Source organism: Triticum aestivum, chromosome 6D (genome assembly GCF_018294505.1).
Source record: "Triticum aestivum cultivar Chinese Spring chromosome 6D, IWGSC CS RefSeq v2.1, whole genome shotgun sequence".
Taxonomy (NCBI): Eukaryota; Viridiplantae; Streptophyta; class Magnoliopsida; order Poales; family Poaceae; genus Triticum; species Triticum aestivum.
The window spans coordinates 449,820,279-449,847,175 of NC_057811.1; the positions used below are offsets into that span (position 1 = coordinate 449,820,279).

Below are 26,897 nucleotides of genomic sequence, written 5' to 3' on the forward strand. Positions count from 1 at the left end.
AAACTAAACGAGCCGAAGGCGAGCAGGAGGTTCCCCCGCGCCGGAGGCGCCGTGTGACACCACGACAGACAACGCGCCGCACGAACCAACACGCTGCATGACCAACATGCACTTCGACCTGTGCCCCTCCTTCAAGATGTTTATAAAAAATAAGCGAGCCGAAGGCGAGCAGGAGTTTCCCCCGCGCCGCCGTGCTCCAATTTAGTAAAGTTATACAAACCATGCCTATGCTATTATACACCTGTGCCTATAGAGAATTCACACATTGGCATTCACAGCATTGAACGATGCTTCTGCAGTCATCACGACCGTGCGTCAAATCATGCATTTTCTTCGTGTGTATGAAAAAGTTGCTGTTTTTTCCTTACTTGAAAGGTCACATTTGATAGTTTTGGTAGCCCCTGCCCGTAACTACCCCATAAATCTCCATTTCCCGGAAATATAATGGGAACAAAATGGGTAACAAAAAGGAAACATGGAACAAACGCAGTTGGCCGTTATTTTGTTGTGTTATCGCGCGGAAAGGGAAAAATAGAAAATTCTAGTTGTTGGGGGGTTAAACTTCAAAACGCACGAAACCACACACCGGAAAGGAAAAACCAGGGACCAACCGCGCCGGCTGGTTTTCCCTCGCGGGAGCGCTCCACGCACGACACTTGTCACCCGCGGAGCGCTCCCAAACCGCTCGTTCCGAGCGCTCCGAAGGAGCGCTCGTTAATTAGTTGCTCTGGCTTTTACTATAGAAGTGGCAATGCCATTTTCAATCAGGCGCTTATCACGTCAAATAGAGCCATTGGGTACATGGCGCACATCCCTCTTGAAATAACGGGCCAGTTCATGTAACTGCAAAGTAGCTGGTTGTTTCTGTTTTTAGGAAGCTTCTAGTAGCTTTCAGTTGATTCTTCATGTTTTCCCTGCTCGGTTTTTATACGATTTATTTTTCTTTTTTTATTCAGGTTTTTTTGTTTTTGCTTTCTATTAGTTTTTTTCCAAGAAAATTAAATTCTTGATTTTTTATTCAAATTTTTGAAAAATTCAAAATTCATGGGCATTTTTGAAATATAGAAACTTTTTTCAAATACACTATTTTTTCAAAAATCGTGATATTTTGCAGATGCATGTCTTTTTTAAATCCACAAAAATTTAAACATCGTGAACCTTTTTCAAATTCATGACATTTTAAATTCATTATTTTGTTCAAATTTTTGAACTTCTTAAAATTGGAACACTTTTTTCTAATCAATTATTCTTTTTTTTCAATTCAGGATTTTTTTTGTCGAATTTATGTTTTTTTATATGTTTTGTAGCAGTACATAAAAAACTGGAAACGACCGAACGACCAAGACAACTTAGAGCATGTACAATGGTGTTATCTTAGGAGTGTCATGTAGGATAAATGATGAGGTGAAGGAGAGAGAACTCATAAGAAAAGGCTTAGCACAATATGTCTCACCACGTTTTTAGGAATTGCTAGTTATTAAAAATAAGGCTAAGAGATGACCCATTGTAAACACTTTTTTTGTCATCTCTAGATTACATGCAAAACTTAAAATAAGACTATCTTATCAACCATTGTACATGCCCTTAGCCAGCGAGCGGCTAACTGTAGAGGGCAATAGCCGACAGGCACGCAGGTGAGCATCAAGTCGGCCTTAAGGCGATCAAGAGGGCTCTCGCTGTCAAACCATAGTTGACGGGACCTCCTATGCGCCGCTTGCCGCGGCAGAATTGGGCCCTTGCCTGGGCCGGCACACTCACACATAAGGTGCTCCCCTGTAGCTACTCAGTTCTCCTATAGTTTTTTTTTGAAGCGATCCTATATCATGCGATTTTTCTGGTTAGTTTACAAAATGAATTTTACAAACTTGGAAATCTTTTGAAAATCCAATTTTTTTTAAATAGGGATTTTTTTTAACTTCTGACAATTTTATAAAATAGTTTTAAAATACCAACAATTATATTGGAAAAAACACCTTTTTTTGAAAATGTGAACGCTTCAAGGAAACATGGACATTTTCGAAACATGTCTTTTTAAATAACATTTTTATTTAAAGCACACACATTATTTTAAAACGCAAAAAGTTTTTGGAAAATATGTTTTTTTATTACGGGGAACAATTTTAGAAACGCGAACATTTTTCAAATTATGAACAGTTTCTGAAGACAGAAACATTTTTTAGATTGTGAACATTTTTCAAAACACGATTTTTTTGAAATACTGAATAATTTCTGAAAACGTGCACCGAATTTTTAAAAACGTGAACATTTTTGAAAACACAAACATTCCGGGAAAACACCGAATTTTTGAAACATGAAATTGTCTTGAAAACACATACATTATTTGAAAGCGATATTTTTTGGAGAATATAATTGGAATTGTTTTTTAAAACGTGATTTTTTTTAAATTGTTCGCATATTTTGAAAACACAATTTTTTAAACTTTGAACATTTCTAAAAAAACCTGGACATTTTTAGAAAACGATTTTTTTGCCATTATGAATAATTTTTAGAAAACGCAAATATTTTGAAAAACAGGAACTAATTTTTTGGAAAAATGTGAACATTGTTTTGAAAGCTTGAACTTTTTTTATACAGTCATACATATTTTGAAAAATTTACAAATAAAAGTTAAAGTAGAAAAGGAAGAATGAACGACCAAGGAATACCGAAAAACAACAACATGAAAACAAAAGAAAAACCTGAACTTGAACCGGATCGGAACCTTTCGAAAGGTTCCCAAAACCAGGAAACAAGAAGACGTACCACGTAGCTAACCATGTTGGGTGGATCATTTTTAGCAAATAATGGCACATGGCAGCGATAGTGGTCGTTTAATTTAGTGGTATCGGTATATTGATATATTTTTTATATTATTTGAGGTGTTTTGTACTTCTGGTAAACCTTGATAACGAATCTGGATCTTTTTCAAAAAAAAGGTCCTCCGATGATCAGTTTTAAGACAAACAAGGTGCTTTAACCAGGCGATGGCTTGTGGAAGATTGAGTTGACTACGAGGTTTACTTTAAGTAGCTCTTTATCTATTGGCCATATTTATGGCTCATTCAAAAATGTATTTGCACAATATATTGGGCTTACGGAAAAATAAGTATGCTACGTACTCTTTTAGAGCTCAAAAGCAGTAGTAATCCAATATGACACTTGTAATTCAAGCGAAAGGTTCAAATAGGCAGTGGTCAAAGTCTGGTCTTACAACACGACCGGTTGAAGAATAAATTGATATCAGCATCGAACCCTCGATTCAGACGCACATGATGAGTCATTTAGGCCAACGCAGAGACACGTTTTGGTCCGTCCATGTCCATTTAGATTGCATGTCCTTTTAGATTTGAATGGACAGAAATCACAGCCCAACACAGGGACGCAAACGAACGAGTGTCTTTTTTTTTGTCCACCGTGACCCATTTTTTGGGTCAAATTTGCGCCTGTTTACGTATGCGCGGACACGCCGCAGACGCTCTCAACACCCTTCCCTTGTCCTCCCCTGGCCCGCTCATCTGTGGCGCAAATGGTCGTTGCTCATCCAGTTCCGTCCGCTTCGCCACCGCCTCAGCCCCGCGACCGCATCCACCGCCACCGCCACTGTAGGAGGACTACAAGGCACGCCGAGGCGTGGGTTGCCGGTAGCACCTCAACCTCAACTGACACTGCCGGAGGATGCGGGGCTACCAGAGGCCTACTGCGACGAGCCGAGGGCAGGTCCTTTCACCGGCCGCCCCTCGTCCGTGCCCGAGGCGGTCGACGCCCTTAAGGTGTTTGGCCATTTGCCCAGTCGAGCCTCCTCCACACCACAAGGTGCGGGTATGGATAGCTCATATGAGTTTTTTGTCAACAACATCCTATGTTCATCGTCCGACGATGATGAATTTATGGTTGCTACTATAGTTGTCAATGAGCACATCTCGAGCCAACGCCCAATGTTTAGGGGATCCATCCTGGGCCATGCTTCGGGTTTGAGTTGTAATAGAGAAAGCGGTCATTGCCTACTCTACGACGATTATTTTGAGCTCACAAGCCCAGTTTTTAGTGCCAAGCTCTGGTGATGCTTCCGAATGGCGAGACATGTGTTCAACCGTCTTTGGAAGGGAGTGATGTAGTACGATGATTACTTCGATTGCAAGCCCGATGCCCTTGGAAAGGTTGGCTTCTTCTCTTATAAAAAAGGTACTGCAGTTGTTCGGATGTTTACAAGTGAGTATGTCAGCATGAGTGAGTCCACATGCCTTAAGGCATTGTATATGTTCCGCAAAACTGTGGTTGCAGTGTGTTGGCAATGAGTACTTGAGAGAACCAAATGATGCGGATATAGCTCAGTTGTTGGCGATCAATGAATCGAGAGGCCTTTAGGGGATGCTTGGAAGTATAGATTGTATGCACTGGCCGTGGAAGAACTGTTCATTTGCTTGACAGGGGCAATATAAAGGACATGTTAAGGCTTGCACGGTCATACTTGAAGCCGTGGCATCACAAGATCTCTAGATTTGGCACCCTTTTTTGGGATGGCGGGTTCTCACAATGATATCAACGTGCTTTAGCACTCTCCGGTGTTTGCTAAGCTTATTGAAGGCTAATCCCCATATGTCACCTTTTAGGTCAATGACTACCAATACAAGGGATACTATCTAGCTGATGATATCTATCCTCAATGGGAAACTATTGTGAAGACAATCTCAGAGCCCTTAAGAGAGAAGAGGGCTAGGTTTGCCCAAGAACAAGAGTGATAGAAAGAATGTGGAGTGTGCTTTTGGTGTGCTTCAATCTCTATGGACTATTATTTGGCACCCTGCTAGAAGATGGAGCACTCATAAGATGTAACAGATGGTGACATGTTGTGTGATCATGCACAACAAAATTGTAAAGGATGAGCCGTGATGACACCATCTTTGACCAAGGCTTAATTACCGGGGTGAGAACGTTGAGCCCGTGTACGGAGCGACAATATATGCACAATGCACCTAATTTACCAAGAAAACGTGTAATTGGACAACTCATATTCAACTCCAAATTGATTTGGTTGAGCATGTATACGTGAACTCACATTGGCAACCAATAGATGAATCTTCTCTTTTTCTTTCAATATATTTGCTACAATTTCAAATTATTCTGGTTGTAATAAAAACTATTTGACTTATTTGCTGCGTTGTAATAGAAACTATTTAACTTATTTGTTTAACCGAGAGCGGCGTTTCATTTTTATTTGTTCATTTGATTTATATATATAGAATGTCGAAATTGAGAAAAATTGACAACAAAACAGACGAGCTGGACCAAATGGGTCGACCGGTTGGGTTTACTGAACAGAATGGCACGAGCAAGGCCGGCCAAAGTAGCATCCCAAACGGATGAAAACCTGACAAAACCGGACGTCAGTTAGCGTTCCTGCGTTGGAGTTGTCCTTAGGCAGTGAAAATGTTTTTTTACAGGGGTAGTTAGAAAAAAAGTGTTGAAAAGGAGGGGGGCTACCTGAAGCAATTTGATTCAAATAGACTCTCTTTAAAAATACTATCTGCTCACATTTTGATGATTGTTTTACATAAACATTTTCACGAACTTTTTGTCCAGCGGGCCCGCCTGTCATTGAAACGAGACGTGGGCCCGGCTCAGTGCGCATGTACAAAAGCGCCCGGAGAAGCCGTGGGCGGTGTCCAGATATAGGAAAGGCCACGCGAGCGCGGCGAGGGCAGCAATTTAGGCGCGCGGCAGCAGACGGCGCGGCGACGAAGGAGGAAGGAGCGGAAGAGGAGCGGAGCCCCCTCCCTCGCCCGGACCCCCCTTCCCTTCCCTTCTCTCTCCCACCACCCCCCACCACCCCCACCATCGATCGCCTGCCCCCGCCGCGAGGCGCGGACCAGCCGCCGCGCCCTGCGCCCGCCCGTCCCGTCGATCGATCCACCGCCCCCCAGGTACGTACGTACGCACGGCCGGGTTCTCAGACGGTTCTTAGGCAGTTTGCCGCCGATCAGGAGTTCGCTCCGTGATCTTGCCGCGATCGGCAGAATGTCCGTGCTAGCTCCCACAAATCCTGTCGCATTTCGGCCCTTTGTGTTCAATTGGAAATGTCAATCGCTGTTGCTGGTTTTTATGTAGGTTGCGCAGCTTGTAGGTGTAAGTGGGAGTTGGGGGCGATAGGAGTTCGCTGATGGTGTGCGCCGCCGCGTGGACGCCGGATGGTGGAGTTTGAGGCGCCCTGCTGACGACCATGGAAGTGTGCGAGAGCCTATGCTTCCTCTGCCCCGACCTGCGGACCAGGTCTCGCCACCCGGTCAAGCGCTACAAGAAATTGCTCGCCGAAATCTTCCCCAAGTCGCAGGTGATCGCGTGCATTATAATGTTCCAACGGATTTGAATTTGAGACCGCCACGCTAGCAAAGTTTTCCTATTTTTTGACAGTGCCTAGATTTGTATACCAGCACATATCTGCTCTGCGAAATGTGTGTCTTGCTTGTGTAACCTCTCAGGAAACTGATGGCCTCTGGAAACTTTGGTCTCCATTTTTCAGGATGAACCGCCAAACGATCGAAAGATAGGCAAATTGTGCGAATATATTTCGAAGAATTCACTGCGTGTACCAAAGGTGTGTTTCTCTTTTAGAGTTAGACTCTTACTTATTGTTCTAGCGCAACTCCCCACGGTGTCCGATTGTGACCAGCAGGTCAGTGATGTATTGTTCTGGTGCAACATAATTCTCTGAAGAAGTCTAAAACTTAGTTCTTACCGAATCATGTTTGCACCCTTTATATTTCTACCCAGGATGTTGTGCTGCAGTTACAATCGTCTATTTGTGCTCTTTGCTGGTTACTGGACAATTGCTGCTTACCTGAAGATCTCTTCCTCTCGTGTTCGCCGCAAAATTGCTTAGCCTTTTTTTTTCGAAAAGGAAAAAAAATTGCTTAGCCTTGGCCTCAAACTTGTATTATTTGGGTGCCGCTAGCTGCCTATGTTACTGACCACAGCAATATAGAGTTTAATTAAATTGTGCAAAGAAAATCCACCTAAAAATTAACTATATCATACTCCCTCCGTCCCAAAATTCTTGTCTTAAATTTGTCTAGATACGGATGTATCTAACACTAAAACGTAACTAGATACATCCGTATTTAGACCAATCTAAGACAAGAATTTTGGGACGGAGGGAGTACATCAAGCCGGTTTTCTTAATGAAAATAAGATGCTAGTTTTCATATACAAGACGTGAATCTCCGCATATGCACTTTAATGCTTCTAAGTCTATTTCTGCTGGTACATGTTCAATGCAAGCAAGGCATCTGGTAGTCAAAATTGCTAGAAAATAACATCATACTATAAGACAAGTAGTGGAACCCGAGGGTTATACCTCTTAGGGAGAGTTTTAGAAAGTATGAGTTTTTCCCTACCCATGGATTTGATCTTTTTCTCATTCATAATTATGCTACTTGTCTGAAAAACTGGGAAAGACTACTGCCTTCTGATTAAGAACTAAAGAGAATTTTAATTACAGATGAACTTGCTTTTCGAAGGGACGAGTTGGAAAGCCTAAATAATGATGCGTCTGCACTTTACTTTCACAGATTACCGTTTATTTGGAGCAAAAGTTTTTCAAGGAATTGAGATCTGAGCGTTTTGGCTCAGTGAAAGTTGTCATGGCAATTTACCGAAAGGTGACATGTTCTTGTCCGGAGCAACTGTAAGTTGTTTTTGCTAGTTGCATTTTCTCTTTTGAATATATCACTGAAGGTTCTAGATGCTAAATGTTGGAATTTTGTATATTTATGATAACTTCATTGTATGTTCACTATTTTTCAGTTTCAACTTTCAAGACTGCTATGTCATGCCTATATAGAATAATGTCATTTATGTTACTCTTTGTCCAATTGTATATTTGAGTTATGTTTTTTTTTTCTCAAGCTATTTATTTCGGGTAGACTCTGATCTCTTGCAACAATAAAAATTGTACCTGGGTGCAAATATTTTATGTGTTCTGTTTGTGTGAATAATTGCTATAATGAGCGAAGTCACTGTTTTGCAGGCCCCTTTTTGCCAATAGTTTACTGACCATCGTAGAGACCACAATGGAGCAAAATAGACATGATGACTTACGGATAATAGGGTGTCAAATGCTTTTTGACTTTGTAAACCACCAGGTATTTGGACATTCGGGTAGGCAACAATTTGTGCATTAAAATAGTTTCGAATTTTGCTATCATCAAAGACAACTCTTTTCAGCAAATTTTGAGTTGTGTGTTACACTCTTCTTGTTACAGGTTGACAGCACTTACATGTTCAATCTAGAGAACCAAATTCCTATACTATGTCAGCTGGCCCAAGAGATGGGTGAGAAGGAGAAGATATCTAGTCTTCATGCTGCTGCGCTCCAAGCCCTTTCATCTTTGGTACCTTTTTCTTTTGTTATATATACCTAGTGAATCTACAGCTGATTATCTCATTGGCAGCTAGTCCTTCATGATGCTTTTTTGGGCGGTGACGTCAAATAGTAGGGTTAGACAGTGTCATCATGCATGATGCATCTCCTCACAAAGTTATCTCTTTCTGTCTTTTGTGCATCATGCCATTTGAGATATTATTTGATCCTCTCATCAAAAGATTGGGGCTTGCGCTGTCCTGCCAAGGGATGGATTCATCAGTACAAAAACAGGCCATATGTGCCCATATTTGTGTTTCAAATGTATATCGAAATACTCATATATGTCCATTTATGTGTGTTTTCAGGTCTGGTTTATGGGTGAGCACTCCCATATCTCTGCAGAACTTGACAATGTAAGTGCGGTGTTTTCTATTTCCCATTGCATTTTAGTATAAAAACAACAAAGAAACAGTTTTAGTCAAATCCAAGGTCTTACTGTTGATCTTTTAGTCTGCTTAGTTTGAATAAGCTCGCCGTGCATAGTACTACCTTCCAATCTTTCCATGTTATAAGTTACCCCCTCTGTAAACAAATATAAGAAATTAGTGATGTAAACGCTCTTATATTTCTTTACGGAGGGAGTATATATGATTATTGAACATGAACCTGTCTGTCTGCTCCTAGTTTTCTCTTCCTTCGAAACATGTACTACCTTCCAATCTTTCCATGTAACTCTGTTGAGATCATATGGCCAAACGGGCACAACCGTGTATCAGGAATTCAGGATAACTGCTCTTCTGCCAGGCTACTTATGTTCTCAACCATTATTTTTTGGTTGCACAGGTTGTCTCTGCAGTTCTGGAAAACTATGACAGCCCATATGCAAATTCCGAGACCAACGATGACACCATTGAGGACAGAAGGAATCGCTGGGTGAATGAAGTTCTCAAGGCTGAAGGTCATGACCCTCCTGCTGCTACCATTTTGGCAAGGGTTTCTTCATGGAAAGATATTAGAACTACCAACGGGGCATTGAATTTGACAACGTAAAGAATTTCAGGCTGGAGTTCATAGAATTTTATTTTGTAATAATTTTTCTAATATCTTATCTCTTTAAATCATTTTTCCTGCACAGACAAGAATCAGCAAGTCCTAATTTCTGGTCAGGGATTTGCCTGCACAACCTTGCTAGAATATCCAGGGAAGCAACAACCATCCGGCGAGTTCTGGAGACAGTATTTCGTTATTTTGATACTAACAATATGTGGTCACCTTCTAAGGGACTTGCACTGTGTGTCCTTCTGGATATGCAGATTGTGATGGAGAAAGCTGGTATTTCATTATTTCCTCAGCCTTTTGGATTTAATTGGTGTACACTTTATATTTTCATGTGGTATTCAAGATATCTATACATGCATGCTTATCTTCAGTGATTGCTAGTGTTGACAATTTTTCTATTCTTTTATAAGTTTAAATTATTGGCTGGCAGGACAGAATGCGCATATATTGTTGTCGATGTTAGTTAAGCATCTCGAACACAAGAATGTATCGAACCAACCAGATATGATTCTAGACATCATTGAAGTTACAGCACACCTTGCTGAGAATTCCAAAGCTCAATCTTCTACTGCAATAATGGCTGCAATTAGTGATATGGTCAAGCATTTGGGTAAAAGTATGCAAGATGAAAGTCTTGGAGGCGAAAACAAATGGAATGACAGCTATCAGAAAGGTGTAGATGAATGCATTATTCAAATGTCTAGAAAGGTCAGTTTTCTCTGAAGTTGTTTCAGAAACACCCTTTGCTGTTTGCAAGCTATGGATCGTTTGCAACCACGCCCACCCATCTATATGCTCCTTGAATTTTCTTTTATGCTCTTCAGGTCGGTGATGCTGGACCTATCCTTGATACATTAGCTGTAGTACTGGAAAATGTTTCAAGTACCACACCTGTTGCACGGTCAACCATTTGTGCAGCATATCGTACAGCTCAAATAATTGCTTCATTGCCAAACTTGACATATAAGAGCAAAGTATGTTGATTGAAAATATTTTTTCTTTCCGTTCTCTTGTATACAAAATGTTTAACAAGGTATACTACACACTGTAGGCATTTCCTGAGGCATTGTTTCATCAACTGATTATGGCAATGGTCTATCCCGATTGCGAGACCCATTTAGGGGCACACCGGATTTTCTCTGTTGTTCTTGTTCCCTCCTCTGTCGCTCCATGCTCTTTCTCAGGAACTTCACAGACAAGCAAGGTTAATCTGCAGAAGACATTATCCAGGACATCGTCAGTTTTTTCATCTTCAGCAGCTTTGTTTGGGAAATTAAAAAGAAACGTGTCTTCATTTCGTGGAAGTCCACGGCGGGAAAGCTCAAATCTAATGCCCATCATCACTGAGGACACAGAACAGGGCAGTGCAAATGAGCCACAATTGTTTAAGTCACAGACTATCCAAAGGATGACTAGTGTAAGAGATCCTTCTTTACCGTCTGCAACAGAAATAAGTAAATCAAGTGGACCTGCTCCAGAAACAGTATGTATTATACTCAGCTTTCTTGTGGCTAACAGGATCATTCAGTAACTGCCTATTTCTTAGCAGAACAAGAAGTTTTATTCTTTTACTTTGCAGGAACCAGTCATCCTCATACTGAGTGCACGTCAGGCAAATATTCTGCTTTCATCGCTGTGGACCCAGGCACTGTCACCTGAAAATGTTCCACGAAACTATGAAGCAATTTCACATACTTACAGCTTGATGCTACTATTTTCTGGAGACAAGGTGAGGAAGCACATTGCCCGGATCTATGACCAGTTTTTTGTGTGTTTCCTGCCAGTAATCTATCCAGTTCTCAAATAAGCGACGTTTTAGATCTTGAATGGTCTTGATTTTGTTTTTATCAAGATTCAACTATATTATATGCAATAACCTAATTTTTTAAATAATATTCTAAAAACATTTTTTGCACAAATCTACACATAAGATTTTCATGTTTCCAATCTAAATATTTAAAATGATATTGGCAGTCAATTAAAAGTTTGACTGAAGGTATGTCCAAAATGGCACGTATTTGTGAACTGGAGGGAATACATAACAAGGAAAACATATTTTGATATAAATCTGTGTGTATATATTGGATGGTAGTATTAAGGATTCCATTTAGTATTCACATAATAAAACCGTTTAGAAAACTCAGTTGTATGAGCAATCACTATAATACATAAGCTCTCATCATAATGACAATAATCTAGGGTGCTACCATATCTTGTTTGGTTTGTTGCATTGCCGATTATACCATAGTTCATAGGATCTTATCTGAAAGACTGCAGTTGGTAGGAGCATGATTCTTATCTCCCATTTCCTTATTATATGACTGATTGCCAGATTATATAGATCAATGATGGTCATATTCAACTATTGAACTGTTATGATAATTGACAACTTTTTTCTTTCTTATGTGGATCTTTATTCTGTATGTAGCTTTTAACCTTAAATTCTATGGCTCTGAGCTGCAAGATTTATTTGACATTTGATTCCATCACTCTCTGTGATTTGACCTAATTGATCTATTGCAGAACTCACATCTAGAAATTCTGGTCGGCAGCTTTCAGCTTTCTTTTTCTTTAAGAAATATGTCATTACAAGCAGGTACTTATTTCCATGATTTTTTTTCAGAATGTTTTACATGAAACTTTTTTTCTTCCACTGAATTGTGATTCATAAAAATAACAATTATTTTGGCAGCGTTATCTGCTCTTTTGTTCAGTTATTCTGGTTTCACTTATGGCTATATGCAGTAGAAAGTCCTATGTTTATGCTAAAATATTTTCTGCAATGTAACATGTTTTGCAGGTTTTCTGCCACCATCACGCAGGCGTTCTCTTTTTACTCTGGCGACGTCTATGATTGTGTTCTTTTCGAAAGCTTTTAGTGTTCCAACACTCATTCCAGTTGTGAAAGATTTGTTGATTGAAAGTACCGTAAGTGAAACAACATATCCTTGTTCATTACGTTTCTGTGGTGAAGACTTGTTTGCAATCCAGAAAATCCGCAAAGAGAACATTATTTCTAGGGCACACAGAGAGCAAATGTTGACGAGAACTGGGCTCCTATTTCTTCTCTGTTAGTAGAACATGCTTCTCCTACATTTTCCTTCTTATTTTTATGAGATATTTGTGTAGTCATGCCCCAACAACAGTATGGAGCAATTTCTTAGTCAAAGTTAATGAATAAATTATTTAGTTTTTTTATCCCTAGAAAAAAATGGTGCATAGTACAAAAGTATCATTTGTTTAGCCGAATACCTGTGCCACCGACCAACAGCAGTCGAGTTTTTGTTACCAGTTTTGGTGTACGGCCAATAATTTTTGGAACAGTACCAGATCAATTTTAACAAGTACAATATCGTCTCAAAATACAGTGGCCGACATGGAATTAATATGCTTGGTGAGATCATTGATGACAAAAGTATATAGTTCACTATTCTTTTTATGTGTCTTTTGCTTGTACCTTTTGCTTTATAGAAATCATCATATGTTGTGTTACTATGCAGTTTGTGTTGATTTTCGATAATTATGTTTACCAGGTTGATCCATTTCTTCGTTTAGTTGATGACCTCAGATTGCAAGCTCTTGACAGTGGTATCGAATCTGTCTTTAGAGACTACGGTTCGAAAGAAGATAACGATTTTGCTACGAAATCTCTCTCTAACATCAAACTGAATGATCAGTCAAAACAAATAGCAGTTTCTCTTATTCTTGATAACTTGAAGCTATCTGACGTAAGTCACAAGGATACCCTTGCATACTCGTGCTTTGACATTTTCTGTTTCTGTAGCTGTTAATTTCCCAATATGCTGTGTTTTTCTGCAGCCAGAGTTATCTACTGTAAGAAACCAGTTGTTTGAGGATTTCTCTGCAGAGGATGTGTGTCCTATCGGTTCGCATTTTATTGCATCACCTTCAAAATCTCCTGCATATAACGCAAAGTTGCACCAAAAATCCTTGGAGGTGATCAGCCATGTTTAGCAATAGAGGAAATATCAAATCCTGTAAACCATTAATTTTCGTTTTTCTTATATTGCGGTGGGACTTATTATGCAGGTTATTCCTATGGGATTTATTTTCGAGGATGATACCATTCCTGAACCAACTGACACCTTAGCAGAACGACAACCTTCGGATAACAGTCTTCTTGATGTCGATCAGCTTCTGCAATCAGTATGAATTTATCTCCTAGTTACCTCTTGTACTGTGGTTTAATGCATAACCAAAGCTGAATAGCTTTCATGAAATATGGAGGTGGTAATTAATAGCCTTTTAAGATGCAGCAATACATGCTAAAAAAGAGGTTATCACTTCTGCAGGTTTCGGAGACATCTCAGATTGTTGGAAGATTGTCCGTGTCAACAAACCAGGGTTTGCCTTTTAAGGAGGTGGCCAGCCAATGCGAAGCTCTCTTAATCGGGAAGGAGAAAAAGCTATCTGCCTTCATGAGTGCCCATCTACAAGAGGTTCGCAACTTGAGCTCACTATACATTCAAACATGTCTAGATGGTACATTCTATGGAATGAACCGTTGGACATGTCAATCACGTACATCACCATATAGTTCTATTACTTCTATACAGCGCGGCGGTTCTTCTTGCTGTTTCGTGTGGTCATCATATCAAGCTCACAAAGATTCCTGGGACTTGCAGGTTGGCACTGGGATGCCCAAGTCATCTGAGCCAGATTCTCCAATAGCTGGGATAATCCTGAACACTGACGATGACCAGTGCTACTCCAATTTCTGCAAGCTACCAGTCCTGAATCCCTATGACAAGTTCCTCCCATCTGCTGGTTGCTAAGACCGCCTGCCGCAGGAAATGAACAGCAACGCGCAAATCTAGGGTCCCACGACACCACGAGAAGCTACCAGTTTCCAGCAAATGGTGGCTCTAGCTCCATGCATCAAGCATGACGCATTTGTTACTTGCAACAGATCGAGGGGAGTCACTGGTATGCAAGATGAGATGAGTTCGTCCTGTCATAAGAATTGAATAGTGCCTTGACAGCACTAGTCGGTTGCCTACTCCTTGCTCCCGGTCGAGGTCATATGAGGGATGTAATTAATTCTGCCCAAGAAGAATCAGCTAGTCGTTTTGTGCAATATGTTAGGGTTTTATCTTATCATTCAGTTGTTAACCAGCTATCTCGCAACTGTAATTATGCAAGCTGGGCTCATCGTGCTGTGCCACATGTTGGTATTCATGTGTATATGGTCCAGTGTTTTTGTTCGAGCTGAACCCATTGATCTCTGTTTGGCTCATCAGTTTGTAAATTAGGTGAGTACATAGAACATTTCCACTGCTTGTAGTAGTGCACCTGGTGAACTGGACTTCAGTGCACTCATAGAAAATGAAAAGTAGTTCCAAAAAAAGCGAGCAGACAACATATCTTTAAATTCACTATGCTCCCTAATTTTAGAGCTCCCTCAGTCAATTGAGGTGTCCAATTTTGGATTTTTGTCCCAATTTTGACTGGGTCGTTGGCTGGGTTCTATGAACGGTGTGGCTGCTGGGTGGGCCCCTTTGTAACTCGGTGGGTGGTGTGGGCTGGGGTTGTCCATGAGGGAAGAGCTGTTGTGCAGGGAGCACTCCTGGCCTCTGGGCGTGAGGCGGGCCCCGCTGGTCATTGGAAGATAGTTACAGTTTGAGGTATGGTTACAAATTTGGTCCTCGAACTTGCTGGCGCATAACACAACTGTCTCGGAACTTGAGAAATGCTCCAATAGGTCATCACCACATTTGTAGAGTAGACATGTTTTTTTATAATTGTATTTTGTATATGTTGTCATCATATATTGAATGTGTGCATTATTTAATGTTAAGCTCTTGAAATACAAAATTGTGAGTAAAAGAGGTGGGTGGTCGGAGGCCTCAGGTGGACCATAGCTAAGCTATATATGAAACTATGGTTGTGGCACCTTCACCATTGTTGCGAAGTGCAAGGGGACTGATGTTAGCATCCCCTTGCCTATACATACTAAGGGGAAAAAAGGACATAATAAATATTCTAGTTGAACAAGACAATTTCTAGTGATGGACAAATTGATGGGAAGTGGAGTGAGCAACAATGGAGTGGATTCGTAACATGGTGACGGGCCACGGATGAGCCTGGGCACAAATCAAGAAGTGGAGTGGAGTAACAATCCTGGAGGAGGAAATAGTTCGCTTTCCCGGTAGAGGAGTTTGGCCCTTCCCTTTGTACTTCTTCCCTTAATTAAGATCCCTTCCCTATAAGAAGAGTTGGTCTAGAGTGTGATTTGAGACAACTATTGGATGAGCCTCGTGGATTTCCTGTTTGATCCAAGGGAAGAAAGAGAGGTGGAAAGTGTTGCTAGAGCAGAGTGGTGACGTTTGAGCCATAAGTGAGGGTGGGTGGGGTCGATGGAGAAGATGGGGGGTGGAGGCAAATGACACGGAGGCTAGTCTCCGAGGGCAGCCATCAGGGAGGAGCAGGGGAGGTGGCGGTTCGCTTGAAGGGAAGGCTGATTGCGCTTAGGACGGAAATAATCAAGGTAACCTTAGCGGGCGTCGTGGGTCATACGAGAACTCGTGGATCATGCTCGATTTTTTTCCAAGACAGATGTAGTAAGCACTAGGTGCAAATCCCATCTTGTGGGTTCCCATCTAGACATGGTTAGGGAGGGTTTGTTTGTTGAAATGGACGTAGCTTAGGAGACCCCATACACCTCAGAAGGGAATTGCTAGACATGCCTTTAGGGGATGTCGAGTTTCTAACTAAGCTCAAATGCTCCTGGTGTGAACAGTAAAAAAGGAAATAGAAAAACATTTCAAGAAATTATGAAAAAATTTGGCATACTTTAAGAAATGTTTATTGTGCACGCAAGATTTCATCATGGAATGACATTGGTGGAAGGTGTGGTAAAAAAAGAAGATTGATGCTCTTAAAATGTTACTTTCAAACGCATTTTGGAGCTCTGATTTTGTTTTTGTTGTCATGACTTCCAGCAATGTGATTTCAGAATTGATTGAATTTTTTTGATTTTACTGTTCACACCAGGAGCATTTGAGCTTGGGTGTAGAAAGGTACTTTCAGACCAAAACCTTTTTTTTTTAAGAAAATCCCTCGATATAACTTATAAGAGATCTGCTAGAGAGTGACATTACCGTACACAAAAATGATCAAACAGGAAATATCTAAGTGTGTGTGCTGGCTACTAAAACAAGTTTACTGGCGGATGAGGGGATTAGAGCGAGAGATGGATGCATGAAAATGACGCCTTGGTCTTCTTTGATGTCTGAAATGTGAACACCGCCGGCTCCTCCGAAATCTGCTATTTTCAGTGTGCTCACAAAAACAGTTCAGTACTCCATTGGCACGTTATTGTGACACGTATTTTCATTTTGTCCTCACGTACGGTGGCAAGGCATCTCGAACTGCACTGGAATATCCCTACGAAAAGGTTCCTCTGATGTGCCACAAGCTCATGATTAGGTCCCCGTCAATAATCAGGCCTTCGTTGGTTCAAACGTGTATCGTTTGTTTATTAGTTAGATTATACTGATAGTTCGTTCCGTCCCGAATTAAAGTTCTTCATCAAGTCAATAGTTTATTCAGTGGTGCTGTATTTTTATGACTTTGTGTGTTGATCAAGCATACTTGACGCCATATTTCCGGCCGCAAATAGGGTACATCAAGCAGCCGCTGGCCATTTGATTATTGAGACTTTGCGACGAACTAAGCATACTAACTAAGTTCTTTCTTTTTTCATTTTTTGAAATTAACTAAGCATAACTAAGTTGGTTAGGCTATTTACGGTGGAACCTGTCCATCTGAATTTAAGTCATAAATCACGGGTGGTTGCTTTCATTATTTATTTATTTATCATAGACTTATTATTCTTTTATAGTGTTGTATTTGTCACCTAAGAGCTGCATGCGGCGATTTGGCTAATCTTAAGATCTACTAGCCTGCCCTTTACTCATAGGGATAGAATACGCGTACATACGTCATAAAAATGAGGTGTGCTTGCGTGCATGCGAGCACATGTGCCTGTGTTTTCAAATAAAACTCTATGAATGCCAGCCCAAGGGAAAAAAGGTTTTGTTGCAGGAAAAGAAGACGGAATCGCCATTAATCATGTACCTTAACGTAGGACGTAGGTACTCCCTTCATTCCGTAATGTAGTGCCCAACGCTTTCGAGATTTAACTTTGACCCATAAATTTAACCAACATGGACGATAACAGGTACATTTGAATTCATAACCGAAAGAAGTTTCCAAAGATATAATTTTTCTGTAAAATGATTTATGTATTATTGACCTAATTTATGATTAAAGTTGAATCTCGAAAAGCGTGGACGTACTACATTGTGAAATGGAGGGAGCACTGTACTGGCAGTTTGGCTGGCATTGACCAGGTGAGCGAGGGAGTGAACGAGCCGCAGAGTCGGCACGCCACGTACATGCATGGACCACACCAGAGGTAGGCTTGCCGTTGGCTCTCCTCTTTCTTGTTTCCCACCGTGACAAGCACCCGATCAACAGCAACAGCAACAGCACACCGCTGCCGGCAGTATGAACGCCCCTAATTTACACAGCGCAGCAGCAGTTCCTCTGCTCCTCAGGTCCCTATCCGCATCGACCAAACCACACACGGGCCAAGCAACAAAGTTCGGGGCCGGTCGCTGTCGAGCCCACCGTGCCGCGCGTCCACAGCCGTGCATGCGCACACGCTTCCATCCCTGGCGCGCGCCAAAAGGAGCAAGCAATTAACCCCGCGCTCCCAATGGAATATGCCCGTGTCGTTGGCCCGCCGTCGACGCGGGCGGCATCCACACCTGCCTAAAGCGGCCTATAAATCCATCCTTCCATTCCCCAAGAACCATCAAACCATCAGACCGAGATAGATAGCTCTGCAGCGAGTGCCGAAGAGATCGATCCAAGCAAGCCATGATGAGATCCTGCCTCCCCCTCGCCCTCCTGGTCGCCCTGAGCGCCGCCGGGTGCGCCGCGGCGCAGGCGGCGGACTACGACTTCTTCTACCTCGTGCTGCAGGTGAGTCAGTGCGCCTGGCCGGCGAGTCCAGTTCGTCGTCGATTGGTTTGTATGTGTTGGTTGCTGATCAGTTCGTGCTCCTATGTGTGCGTGTGCAGTGGCCGGGGTCGTACTGCGACACGAAGCAGAGCTGCTGCTACCCGCGGTCGGGGAAGCCGGCGGCGGACTTCGGGATCCACGGCCTCTGGCCCAACCGCGACGACGGCTCCTACCCGCAGAACTGCAACCCCGCCAACGCCTTCGATCCCTCCAAGGTCAGCCGCTCACACCTTGTTGCCAGCACCAGTAGTAATTTATCTTAATTCTCTCTGATCGCAAAGAACAAAATCCAATGAGACGTCTGGAAGGCGTTGCCAGCACTTGAGAGGGACAGGGAAGAAACCCGAACCCCTGCTTTGGTAGCTTGATACTTGATAGTACCGCACTGCACGGCACGATCCCGTCTCATTTGATTGCACATTTCATACGCAACACCAAACTTATTTCCGGTGCCATTTCTCGAAATAAATTCGTGCCGGATCTTTCTAATAAGTGCATGCAGGATTTGTTTTCGTCCGAAATCAATGCCTTTTGGTTCTCAAAAAAAAAAATTCAACGCCTTTTATTTTTTTTGCGGGGAAAATCAATGCCTTTTATTACATTGATGATTGAAAGCAATCCAAAATCGACTGTGCATGCTGACTGAATAAATTTATTTCTGGTGCCATTTGTCCAAATAAATCTAAATCTTTCCAAAATCAATGCCTTTATTATTGTAAAACTTTCTTTGTCCCAAAAAGCTTGTCCTAAATTATTGTAATACGAATGTATTTAGACACGTTTAATATATTGACAGCAATCCAAAAACAGAGTGTCCAAGAAATGAAATGCGGAGCAGCGAGTGATCGGCGAGAAATAACTCTCTGATTTCACGTGCAGGTGAGCGACCTGCTGAGCAGCCTGCGCAGGGAGTGGCCGACGCTGGCGTGCCCGACGAGCGACGGGCTCCAGTTCTGGGCGCACGAGTGGGAGAAGCACGGCACCTGCGCGCAGAACCTCTTCAACGAGCACGGCTACTTCCAGACGGCGCTCCACCTCCGCGACCAGCTCCGCGTCCTCGACGCCCTCACCTCCGCCGGCGTCTCCCCGGACGGCGGCTACTACACGCTGAGCGCCATCAAGGGCGCCATCCAGCAGGGGACCGGGTTCGAGCCCTTCGTGGAGTGCAACCGCGACGAGTCCGGCAACAGCCAGCTCTACCAGCTCTACTTCTGCGTCGACGCCAACGCCTCCGGCTTCGTCGAGTGCCCCGTCCAGCCCGGCGGCAGGCCCTGCGGCAACAGGGTCGAGTTCCCGACCTTCTGATGCGCCCATTTCCTTTTTCCCTAATTCATTCACTCCCTGCGTTATTATTTGCATAGTTCAAGGGCTCGTGATGTTAATGAAGACAATGTATATCTTGAAATTGTGTAAAAATGTGGAGGGAGCCGGTTGCTATTTCATATTCAGATAAACAAGGAGCAATACTTTCATTTTTCGTCATAAAATTCGGTTTAGGATGCACCTGCAGTCTCTGATTGCTTGCTTGAGAGTGTACTTACAGGACTTGGCGACATATGATCCTGGCAATCAACCGTCGATATTATTTTCCATATATACGCCACAGTGATTTTCAAGTAGGATTCACTGATTCACTCTAGTCTTCACATGAAGATCAACAAAGATCGGTTAATTGCGCTTCGCTCTCAATGTGCTTGGCTCAGACGATAACATATGCAATGCTGGTTATATAGGTAACTAATAACAACTACACATGGTACAATACCAGTACTAAACAGATCTAGCCTTGATTGATCGGTTTCGTTGATTGTGAAAGGCAGAGCTAACTGCACCTTAGGTGATGTAGATGTTTCTATGCTTTGTAGGAACGAGCTCGTCGTCTTGAACAATGAAATCCCTTTTAACCCCACCCAATTTTTTTTTTGTTCACTGTAAGGAGAAAAAACCCCACTGATGAACTAAAAATAAAAGCCCATGAAAGAAATAGAAAAACCCACAAATAAGCATGAAGGCCCAGGTCGGTAAAAGAAAAGGCCCAGATAGAACACAATCCCACCTTATGCGCTTGTACATGCACACGACGTACAGAAAAAGCGGCGCCCAGATTCCAACCACTGCAGAGTGTGGACTTAGATTTAGTAAGTCCAGGAAACTATGCATGATCTCTTTGTCCGTCGAATCAAAAATTTAGGATGCGTTTGGTTTTCATGCCTCGACGGGCCATAGCCTAGATAGCCCAGCTAGCGCAGGTCAGCTTTGCTGACTTTGCCTGGCTGCACGTTTGGCTCAGAGCAGTTTTTTTTTTTGCGTGATGTGTCTTGCCGTTGAGAGCTAGCCAAATCGGCTCTCCCAAGCCGGCAAGGATTTCCTTGCCCCGCGAGGCTAACTTGCCGTCAAAGGCGATACTTTATGAGATATACCAAACAAGTTCTCTAGCCTGGCAAGGCTATAACTGATTTTGCCTGGGATCCAAACGCAGTTGCAATGAGTAACTGAGTATACATTCGAGAGACCAGTTATCTTTTTTTTTTCCGAAAGAAATCGATAGAATGTCATTGCGCTATCTAATGTTCAAACGGTTAGTTTTCATGCCATTGCAATCATGCATGCACAGGCTGCTAGCTTTTGCAATCATTAGTAAAACCAATTGGCTACAAAAACCATCTACGCCATTGCCAAGTAAGCACAAACATGTGTGACGGATTAGTTGGAATATATATCTTTTTTAAAAGGGTAAACAGTAGCAATGTTTTTTGTTACATTGAGTAAACTGAAGGAATTTCTGTTGAATTGGATAAAATCTACCACAACCCTAAAACTTGGATATAAAAAATGGAAATAACACTTACTTTAACTCAAACATAGAGCAAAGCATGAGTTCCTCTAGACGTGCTCGCTATAAGAATGAGAGACATAGCATGATAAATAATATGCAGCATCATCTTTCTTAAACTTGGCCTCGGCGCCTCCACCCAAAAGAACATCAACGGCATAATCAGTAGCATCATAATTGCACTTGGTCTTTGACCAACACAGGTATTTGGAGTCGGCACTGATGGAGGGGGACACTCCGGGAGCCACCTGGAGTATCTTCTTGCCGAGAAACAAGACTTTTCCATCGAGGCCATGTTGGGGCACCGTGTTCTTTGCGTTCCAGTTCACCCGATACATGCTGACATTGCAATCTCCGACGATTTGGGGCGAACAACTATGAGTACGATGACACATGATCAACTCTCCATTGTTTTCCATCAGGAAAATCTGGCTATCCCCCATGAACAATTGGTATTCGAATTCCTCGAGGGACTGGAACCCCGTGTGTAGTCCATGGTCGGCGGCCACCACAAGCCGCGGTGGTTGGTTCGCTGCCGCGGTTTGAGTTTGTACCGACGAGATGTTCTTTGACGTGGCGCAGTAGATGTGGCCTGCGAACGGCAAGACTGATATGATCCTGTCATGGGAATGAACGTGCGTCCAGCGTTCATCGCCGGGCTTGGCTACAGCTACGTAGAAAGAGCGAAAATGAAGCACAACCGTGTCATCGTTGGCAAGGCCCACACCGCTCACCTCAAGATTACTTAGGGTCTGTCCAAAGAGCAGCGTGGCCGCACTTGGAAGCCCAGCGACCTGTCCGGTCAGCGGGTTAAGGAGCTTGCCGGTGCAGGTGCTGAGTTGAAGAATGAGACCCTCAAACGTGGTCGTGAGAACATACTTGCTGAGGAGATCTACATACGGGAGCCCCTGGTAGATGGACTTGCCGGTGAAGACATTGAGGAAGCGTCGCCGGCCGCGGATGTCGAATTCTTTTGGGAGCATGATCCACCGCCGGGGGTGGAACCGTCGGTCCAGGACGCCCTGCGCGCGCAGGTGGGCGGAGCTCGCGCGCCACGACCTGCACACAGCGCGGAGGCGGACGAGGTCGACGACGTCGTTGCGCAGGAGGTGCTCGGCGACCAGCCCCACCGGTCCGGCGTCCAGGTTCGCCCAGTCCCTTCGGCTGCGTGGACGACGCTCATGAGCACCTGAGGACGCCATGCTTCGATCGTCTTGGTGTCGCCGCGAGGTTGGGAAATCGTCGGACCATAGATCGATGAAAAGGTTGGATAGGGAGGGAGACTCGAGAAACCCTTATTTATAGCGGATCTAATCTAGTGCCACGGTAAAATTTTGCTTTGCTTTTCTTTTTTGAGGGGTATATATACGTATATGTTACATCTTGAGCCACGACCCCTGGTACAGTTGCGTTTTTGTTTCTTTGAGGATATCTTGCATCTATCTACAATTTTAAAAGGAGACTCAGAAATCTGCATGCGATAAGAGTCCCTTTGTTTTTAGTTTTTGTTTTTTTAGTTGAACTCAGGAATCTGCATACGGAAGTTGGGAAGTAATGGTAGAGACGACCAGCATGTTGCCATGAAAATGATCACCATAGAACGGCTTGCTGCGGTGGAGGAGGGATGAACCCTCCGCCGGCATGCTGCGGTGGTTGGGGGGGGGGGGGGGGGGGGGCTACAAGAATCGGCGCGGGCGCATGGTGTAGGCATGGACGACGCCCATCCATGGGTTGTGGCCACCCAACGCGGTTGATGGGAGGCGACCGGTGGCGGGGGAGAGCCACCGCGAGTGGTGCCGGCGGCGAGAGCAGTGTGCATGGCCCGGGTCTTCACTTGCTTTATCCGGCGGTCCTCGAACCGGAGATAGGCTATGAACTTGGCGAAGGAGGGCTAGGGAATCGGGGTGAGATTCGCCGCGGCATTGCCAAAGTCCTCATTGAGACCGGCGGTGAGCGTGTTGAGAAGAAGATCATCATCAATCTTCGCACCAATGTCGCGGAGCTCGTCAGCGAGAGTCATGAAGCGGCGACAATATTCATCCACGGAGGAATCATTTTGATGACACCAGAAAACTCTTGCTGCAAAAAAGACGCGCCGTTGGAGACGATTGTCGGTGAAGAGTCCATTGAGCTTGGTTCAGACGGCGTGGACATCATCACCATCGCTCACGACCATGTGAAACAGGTCCGGTGAGATGGTGAGATAAAACCACTGGATGAGCGCAGCGTTGATGGCGGACCACTCGTGATCAGCGGGCACGAGACTCGAATCAACGGAACCATCCACATGATCGAGGAGGTTGTAATCGCGGAACACAAGGGAGAAGTAAGTCTTCCATGTGTAGTAGGTGGACGTGGCTTGATCAAGATGAACCGGGACTCGACCGGTGAACGGGTTGCTGGCTCCGGATAGGGAGGAGTGAGAGGACATGCATGGTGGCCCCAGGCAGGGTTTGGATGGGCAAAGGGAGAACGCGGTGGCTAGGGAGGGTGGCAGCAGCGTGGGAAGAAGGGAACGCGACGTCGATAGAGGAAAGCGGTGGCGGCGTAGAGAGAAGGTCGCGGCGGCGGCAGTGAAATGCGGCAACGGTGGGGTGGGATGAGCGCGGCGGCGGCGGCAGGGAGTGCGGCGGCGGCGCGGGGGCGGAAGCTAGGGTTGGAACTTGAAAACTGATCTCATGTAGAATATTGGAACTACACAATGTATTGATTATGTGTAATGTGCACGGTATATATGATGTACTACCTCTATCTTAATCTATACAAGAAAATTAGATATGTGGGCCTGATGTACAAGAAACAATATACGTGACAATCACTCCCCAGTCCCATTTCTCCCTAGCATGCACCCAAATTCTCATACCATAAATTCTGAACCGGAAGCTGATAGCTCAAGAAGAGTTTCCAGCATGTGGCCTGAACGATCTTCGATTCCTCCGTGGCATATGATCAAAACATTTAGGAAACGTATCATGTGAGAATCCATTTTATGTGCAATTCTTAAAGCATCTTCAGCCGCGCCCCTAGAAAGGCCTCCTCAGGCGATTTTTTCGCGCCGGCACCGAAAAACGGCCCAGTCGCGCCCCAGGAGCCCGATTTTCGCCGGCCTGGGCCGAAATCAGTGCCGGCGGACCCAGGCCGAACCCGGCGCGCTGGGGGCGCCGAGGCGAGCGGTTTTGGCGTGAAAGAGCCGCGGGCCAGCCGCGTCAGCGACACCGCGCCTCCTCTTCCCCCAACGCCTCGGTTTCCCGCGGGGAATCAATGGCAAGGCTGCCGCCGGTCAGCCTTGTCATTGATTCCTCACGGGCGGCGCGTCACGGGGCGGCGCGCCGACGCCTCCCCTCCATCGCACGTGTACACACGGGCGCGGCGCGGCTATATAAGCCGGTGGCCTCCCTCGCCTCTGGACACACCAGCCCTACCTCTCCCGAGCGCCGCCGCCGAGCCCTCCCTCTCCCTTTCCCTCTCCCGATGGTCGAACGTTTCCCCGGAGACGAGGCGGCGGCCAACGGCTTCGGCCGCCGCTCGCTCCGCGAACATGAGTTGTGGCTCCTGTTCGAGGCCAACATCCCGGCGCCGCCGGACATGCACGCCGGGCCGACGGGGTGGAAGCTCAGCAACGGGGGAGTGCCCATTCCCCCGTTGCCCGACGCCATGGCGCGCCCCTCCTACTTCGCCGCCGAGGTAGAGGTCGTGCGCGCTCCCTCACCGACGACCAGCTCGCCCTCCCCCAGTACGCCGCCGACAACCACGCGGCGTGGGCGACGTACTTCGAGCGCCGCCAGCAGCAGAGGCTGGTGTCCACCAACGGGGTGCCGGTGGTGGGCGGCATGAAGAACAGCGAGGGGTGCCACCTGTGGTGGGGCGTCCCCGGCCGCACGCTCGAGGGCGTGCTGACACACCTCGAGGGCGGCAACAACCCGCCGTTGGCATACCCCCCGGCAAGGGCGGCCGCCCCGGCGCACCGCCGACGCGACGGGCAATGGATGCCAAGGAAGTTCGGCTCCTCCTCTTCTTCCTCCGCGCTCTTGCTCCCACTCCTCCGGCTCTCCGGCGCTACTCGGCATCAAGGCCGAGCCCGCGGCGGAGACGCCGCTCGGCCGGCGCACTCGCAGCGCCGGCATCGTCATCAACGAGGGCGGCCGGCGCGCCTCCTCGTCGGCTCCTCCTCCGCGCTTCGTCAAGCCAAAGACGGAGCCGGGGCTCGCGTCGGTGAAGACGGAGCCGGGTCTCCCCGCCGTGAAGACGGAGCACGGCGACGTGGAGCTCGACGACGACGTGGCCTTGGAATGGGCACGCCAGGACTCCCTGAAGATGGCGAGGGAGCGCCAGTGCGCCGCCCTGCGGCGCTTCGCGCAGCGCCGCCGGAGCTGCGACGAAGGAGGAGTCATCGTCATCGACGACAGCGACGACGACGACGCGCCGCCGCCGCCACCAGTCCGCCATGGCGACGCCGGGCAGGGGTCCAGCACGGACGCCCGCGTCAAGGAGGAGAAGGCCGACGATGATGACGGCGGTGAGGATGGCGGCGACGACGGCGACTACTCGGCGTTCAGCCAGTTTCTTTTTTAGTTTAGTTATATATTTGCTATGTAATGAAAATCCGCGAACATGTCTAATATATGCCCAAGTTTGCCGAAATTTAGTCGTGTTTCGCCGAACTTCGCCAAAATTTGCTATATTTTTTTTGAACGCGCCTGGGGGCGGCCCTGGGGCCGGCGGCTGGGGATCAACTCGCCCCCAGGCCGATTTTTTGCGCCGGCTCACCCCCAGGCAGCGATTTTAGGCGCCCCCTGAGGGGCCAACGGCTGGAGATACTCTTACAATTTGCAGCCTGAACCATCAGTGCGTGGGTGAGAACACGACCTACATAAACGAGGCAGAGCAGAAACAGAGTTTTTGGAGGGTGCTGACGTATGGCCCCCTGACGTTGGGCCGCTGACGGGTGGGTCCAGGCCCACCCGTCAGTGTGTGGGGCGTACGCCATGTTGTTGCCGCGGCCTCTGTCTTCCTCTCTCTCGCTGCACCTCCCGCTCGTTCTCTCTCTGACACAACAAAGAGGAACGTGAAGGAAGAAGAAGGACCCAGGACACAGGTGTTTCCCGGAGCACGTACTCCGCCCGCCGCACGAACGGCGTGTATTTCTCTTGAGCACGAACTCAATCCACAGCTGAACCAGTACACAGGAGGGAGACTTATACGCGTGCGCGCACGCACGACGCCGCGCTCCACTCTCCCACGCCCACGATCCGCAAGCCCGGCGCGCCCACGACGCGCACAAACGCGTCCTACGCAGCCGGCTGCACCCGATCGCCACGCAACCTCCCGCTACTCTCGCCAACAGACTCACGCACGCACGCACACTTGCCATGGACTGGGCGCGGCCACGGACTCGCGTCCAGCACGCTCACCGCACATGCACGCACCCGTACACTAGCTGGACTAAGCCTAGACACAAGTCAGACTAACCCTAGACACCAGTCGGACTATGCCCAGACCATGGCCAAGCCATACACTAGTCGGACACAACCCAGACTATGGTCAGACAAGTGCCCCACCATGGCTTATTCCTACATTCACCCCCTAAGCCATGGC

General features: G+C 45.7%; 2 protein-coding genes across 2 annotated transcripts; both read left to right on the forward strand.

The window, feature by feature from the left end:
• The first annotated feature begins 5,761 nt into the window (after positions 1-5,761).
• Positions 5,762-14,880, forward strand: LOC123145763 (protein SEMI-ROLLED LEAF 2). Its single transcript, XM_044565248.1, has 20 exons — positions 5,762-5,921; positions 6,106-6,328; positions 6,518-6,592; positions 7,566-7,681; positions 8,024-8,138; positions 8,259-8,387; positions 8,725-8,772; positions 9,203-9,405; positions 9,495-9,691; positions 9,849-10,126; positions 10,243-10,392; positions 10,470-10,901; positions 10,998-11,147; positions 11,942-12,014; positions 12,219-12,346; positions 12,952-13,146; positions 13,238-13,375; positions 13,469-13,585; positions 13,732-13,878; positions 14,065-14,880. Exons 2-20 carry the CDS (start codon positions 6,218-6,220, stop codon positions 14,212-14,214), a joined length of 2,952 nt encoding a protein of 983 aa, XP_044421183.1. The 5' UTR covers positions 5,762-5,921; positions 6,106-6,217; the 3' UTR covers positions 14,215-14,880.
• Positions 14,881-18,118: 3,238 nt separating this feature from the next.
• Positions 18,119-19,946, forward strand: LOC543132 (ribonuclease 1). Its single transcript, XM_044565250.1, has 3 exons — positions 18,119-18,430; positions 18,529-18,684; positions 19,349-19,946. The coding sequence occupies exons 1-3, from the start codon at positions 18,326-18,328 to the stop codon at positions 19,772-19,774; spliced, it is 687 nt and encodes a 228-aa protein (XP_044421185.1). The 5' UTR covers positions 18,119-18,325; the 3' UTR covers positions 19,775-19,946.
• Positions 19,947-26,897: the final 6,951 nt, after the last annotated feature.